The sequence below is a fragment of the Limulus polyphemus genome, unplaced genomic scaffold (genome assembly GCF_000517525.1).
Source record: "Limulus polyphemus unplaced genomic scaffold, Limulus_polyphemus-2.1.2 Scaffold1906, whole genome shotgun sequence".
Classification (NCBI taxonomy): Eukaryota; Metazoa; Arthropoda; class Merostomata; order Xiphosura; family Limulidae; genus Limulus; species Limulus polyphemus.
Window position 1 is genome coordinate 46,763 of NW_013667516.1, and position 5,717 is coordinate 52,479.

Consider the following 5,717-nt stretch of genomic DNA (forward strand, 5'->3'; position numbering starts at 1 on the left):
AATTAAACCTTATTTTCAATAAGCAATCCTGAAAAATATTTGGGGGTGCTTAACTTTTTTCCAGGTGTATATCATCTTAGTTTCTCAGATATACCGGTCAATGAATGAAAATGACCTCAAGAGATTAGTGTTCTTCCTGCAGGCTTACATGATGCAGCAGAAGTTGTAGATGACACCCCTGATGACTCAACCTATTCTATTTGATAACTTCAAAGTCTTATCTCTATCAAGATAAGTACAGTATAACAATCATGTTTATTATACTTATGTTCTAAATTTTTTGAACAACTCCAGTTTTGGGCACTTGTAATAAACTTATAGGACATGGTGCTTTCATAATTTAATATACACGACTATTTATTTGCCTAACTCTTCACTCACCCTAAGTAATTTAATATTAAAAGCTGCTTTTGCTTTACTAAACACTTTCCATGCCTTTTTTTTAAAATTACTTCTGAATTCTAAAATCAATGTGTGCCATTGCCAAAACAACAATGCTCATCATAGTTAAGGAAGACTACGTACAAAACTGATGTCATAAACAGTAATGTGGCTAATTCTTTTATTTCTGCCATATATGTTATGTATAACTACAAAATCTTAAACATGTTGAGTATGACAATCACATCAAGTCAGTTCATTTGTTCGAGATATACAATCGACATTAAGACAAACATAATTTTTTTATGTTTGATAAACACAACTATTTTTTAAGATAAACTGGTCTGCTAATGCTATTGTATTTTTCTTTGTAGGTTTTATCACATTTTTGACAATAATGATGATACATAAAAACATTTTACACAAAGATTTTTATAATTTTCTACAAATTTACAATACGAAATGAATAAAAATATTTCAAAGCAGACGGTATCAATTTCAATGTTAAAAGAGGCTCATTATGAACAGTCAAGGTATGCAGTTAAAAAGAAAAACGTAATAAGTTTTTAATCATTTTAATAAAAAAATTTGAAAAAGAACTAACAATGCTAATTATGTGAATCATTTCCACATGAATGACTATTCTGAAATGATGAAAATTATATTTTTCTCTACATATACATTTCACTCACATTTGAAGTATAAAAATTATTTTCCTTAAGTACATGAAAGATGACAAATTCTACTGATCCTTTAATATTCTTATGATAGCAAAAAGGAGAGAATTCTAATTAACCACTCTTCTACCATCCTTAACACCAAACATTCAATAAAACAAAATTAGTGAAAAATTGGTTGTGGCTTGAAACACTAAGCTAATCATAAAGAATATAAACACCCATATCATCACACAGAGATTGGCTAAGTCAACTCTATAGCTCTTTTATATTTACAAAGATAGAAAACAATGTAAATGATGTTTTTTATTACAATTTTCAAGCTGTTTACCACTAGCTGTCTTATTTGTTCACAAACACTGGAGAAAAATACTGTATGCTAAGAATCTTACAAGTTAATAAAAACTGGTAACTTTCATGTGTACATGTCTATCATCAAATACTTACAAAATATACCTAAAACTGGTTAACTTAAAACATCATTGAATCTTTTACTTCTTAGTATGTGATTTCTACTATAAACAATAATGTGTAAGTTTGATACAATATATACATAAGTCAGATATCTTAAATTTTTTCATACATACATTCATGGCTAAAACATGAAATGCGAATTATACTGAATTCCTTTATATTTCATACTGCCACACTGCACACTTAACAATTACAACAACAAAAAAGGAAACCAAACAAGAAATACAGTAAATGTGTAAAACATATGAACTTGTTTTATCCAATTATCAAATCTCATGTTTATATTTAAACAGATCAAATCATCAGTGCTATAATTTCTATCTTTTACTGTTAGTTATATAAAATTAAAATGTGCCAATGATTACCTTTGTACTAAAATTGTTGTTTTTTCCTATACAGAATCTTTTAAAGACATCACCAAGCTGTTATATTTGAGCAACAACAAATTTCTTCAGTTCCTACCAGAACAAGTAAAGCCTACTCAGTATGTATTCACTTACAAGACACAAATTAGATTCTAAACTACCAAAAACATGGCTATACAATATTGGCAATAAGTAACAGTCACATCATCATGTCAAAGATATCTAAGTATATTATGAACAGTAGCAACAAATATTTTATTCTATTCTTATCTAAAATTTTAACAGTATAATGTAAAATGTTCTATTTTTATTGATTATTGCTAGGCAGTACAAAATGTTAAAATGACAGCACGCAACATTCTCTAAAGGAACTACTGAACCTCATTCCTCACAATAATAGATAAAAAAAATCCCACTGACTAACTTATGTAATAGGGAGATACCTAGTCATCAGTATAAAAACTTCACACCTTTATGATGTTGGGCACAAGGAAAGATCAAAGCAAACATGAAATAGTTTCTATACATGTGTAAGAAAACTAGTGACAGATCTATATACCTAAAAATTGAATGCTAAAATACAGAATAGTGTTAGAAATATTTAAGGCTTGATTACGGCCCCCACTATTAATAAACTGAGCACACATAATAAGATGCACACACATCTGAAAACGAAAAAATGTTCATCTTTCAATGGTTTTTACACCCCAGATTACTTTGATTAGGTTTCTTAAAAAATTTGAGTTATATGAAAATCTTAACTCTCTATGAAATATGATTATTTGAATTATAGCACTGAATTTATTATAAGCACAGTTAAGAAAAATGTTACATTTATGTTTAATATAACCTTTTATATCAATCGTATTCCTAACTTATAAAAATGGTGAAGAGGTGACAAAAATGCTGAAACACACAAGAAATAAAAAATGGCTTGGTCATATATATGCAAATGTTTTTGATGACAGTAAAATAACATCACTGATACGCCTAAACTGAAGCCTTGAAAGGATTCCACAACTGGGATTATAGTTTTATTTTCCTATTCAATGCCAGACTTCAAGTAAAGGTTTTAGTTATATTATTTGCCACCAGAGTAAGGATATATTCATTTAAACTGGTGGGTTTCTTGTGTTTCAGGTGTTCTATGGGACTGTACAAGAAAGTTCTTTATTTTTTGTCACATTTCTTCATCTATATTGGGCAGCCAGAAAGCCTGAAAATAATTAAACAGAACAGTTTTATTGAAAACTACTCTTGAAACATCAGTTTTTATAACAAATAAAATAAAATTAGTTTAATAAAAAAATAAATAATTTATTTAGACTTTACATGTATATGAATTCAACAGATATGTAATTGTGTAATTTTTATCAATACATAAAAAAAAATCAAACAAGTGATTATACAGTAGAACCTTGATTAATAGGCACCTTGAAACAACAGGCACCATGTCATTAAGGGCAGACCTTTTCAGTTTATTTTTCCTACTATTTGTAACCAAAATAAATTTTGCAATAACGGGCACCTGAATATTCCGGATTATGGGAACTCGATAAAGCGAGCAATTATCTTTGTAGGCCTGTACAGTATACCAACATTCAAGCACTTGCGATGTTTGTTGGATTGGCTCCGAACTATATACTGTAGAAACGTTTTCATAGATTCAAAGTGCAATTGTATTACTCTGGAAAATTCTTGTTGTTAACATTGTAGGATACATAAGCTGATAAATTCCACATTGTGTTCTCAGAGTAGGGGTCGAGTCAGCTTATTTCTGTGTGTGTGTGCTTTGTTATTCTCACGTAAACAGTCTAATGACACAATCGGTAATTTGTTGCTTTATTTACAGGGAATTTCTACTTCAGTCTTTGACAGTAAAATAAACACAGAAAATAAATGTGAAACATTTAGCAGTTCAAACTCTGAAGAGAAGTGCTTTGAAACTTTATGACCAATAATAAAGAAAAAAGGCACAGTTAATTCACCCCCTGTTGACAATGCTCCATATCATGGCAATGTGCAACTTACAAATATCCGTGTCCTGCATACACCAAACGAAATGGGGTGCCTTAAAATTAGGAAACTTCGTATGGTCAATATGGAATCCAACTTTGCATGGCTCATTTTTTATATTAAGGGCACCTTGCTACAGAGGGCATTTGGATGCAGTTGAAAGGATGCCCTTAATGTTGAGGTTCTACTGTATTCTAAATTGAATGCTTCCTTCTTTAATGATGAGCATTGGGGCCAAAAGTAATTCTTTCTCCTATAAAAAACATATTACTATATAAAATTAGTCACTTTAGTTCCCTATTAGAAACTAAAATTTACTTCACTTGCTATAGGAAACTGTAAATGGAACTTAATGCTTTCCATTTAAAAAACTACAGTATCTAGTACATTTTTTTCTGTATTAAACACTGTAAATCTCTTACAATAAAACAAAACTACAGCAAATTAAAAACTCGGTTATTTTCTGTTAAAAATAGAAAGAACTACAATGAACATTACATTTTCAACAAAACTGAAGAGCCATATCAAAATTTCTTTGAAAACTAACACTATTTTACCAATAAGACACTAGATCAACATTTGTTGCTTACCATATTTGTACAGGCAGATGCTAACATCATATATTTTGGGTTAAACTGAGCACACTGAACAGGGCCTGTATGATCACAGTTGAGAACTGCTGTTTTAACACCTGTTTTAGCACTCCATACATGGATTCTACCATCGGTGGATCCTGTGTTTCAAGTCATATAATTAAATATTGATAGAGATAAACATGATGTGCATTCCAAACAACTTTATTCATGTTAATAACATAGTTTAAAAGTATTAAATTTTATGAAAAGGTGAAGCTAAATTTTACCTTCATTAGTAATATAACTTATTTCACCATTTTTATTTACTATAGGACAAAATTCAAGCAAGAAATAGAAAGATTTTAAAATTCTCTATTTGCTAAAAATATGTGATGAATTAAACATTGTACAGTTATTTCTTACTCATTACATACAACAATGGAAATCATAAAAGTTAACATTTTCTTAAATTGAAAATGTATTTCCAATAATACTTACCTACCATCACACTACAGCTATTACTCGACTGCCAGAGTTTCTTCCTTTGCATATCTAAGCATTAGTTTGATTTTTTCTCGCTTGCTCCAGTATTTTATACCACACTTAAATGCCCTTGGTGATATTTGTCTCATAACACTCTCCATCTATGTCATGCACCTCTATCCTGATACTGTATATATAAACACCTCATTAAGATAATGTTATTACATTTTCAAGACTGACTCAGTCTGCAGTCTCTCTAGTGGGGAGGAAGGGCAGGAGAGTGTGAAAGGAGGTAAGTATTAATGGAAATACATTTTTGAGTTTAGAAAATATTAACTTCCAAAACATACTTACCTCCACACCCAATACAGCTAGAATCCCACACTGAAAAGGTGGAGGGGCCAGTGAGGGTTTTATCCATACAGAAAGCATCTGTATAGATCATGGGTGTGTCAAAAGAAGATTGGTATCCTGGTGGGGGAACTGCACTACATCCAGAACAGGTAAGCTCTTCACCCAGAACTTGATTCATGTACTGTGGGTGGAATTTTACATTATCTATCATCACTATTGACCAAGCCCCAACCAGATAGCCAGGGTTCCACTCATTGGAGTTGAAATTATATGGCCATGGTCCCTATATTCCCACATTTGGTGGTTAGGGGTAATTGGACTACAATATATATATATATATATATATATATATATATATATATATATATATGTAGTACTACTACTAGTACGAC

At 30.5% G+C, this 5,717-nt stretch overlaps 1 protein-coding gene across 1 annotated transcript in view; it reads right to left on the bottom strand.

Moving 5' to 3' along the window:
- Nucleotides 1-548: 548 nt before the first annotated feature.
- LOC106465317 (WD repeat-containing protein 82-like) overlaps nt 549-5,717 on the bottom strand; it is a 47,142-nt gene continuing 41,973 nt past the window's right edge. Inside the window, exons 8-9 of the mRNA XM_013925526.2 lie at nt 4,504-4,646; nt 549-3,113 (exon numbers count right to left, since the gene is read on the bottom strand). Coding sequence (XP_013780980.1) covers nt 3,078-3,113; nt 4,504-4,646 — 179 coding nt within the window. The 3' untranslated portion in view covers nt 549-3,077. The remainder of the gene's footprint in view (nt 3,114-4,503; nt 4,647-5,717) is intronic.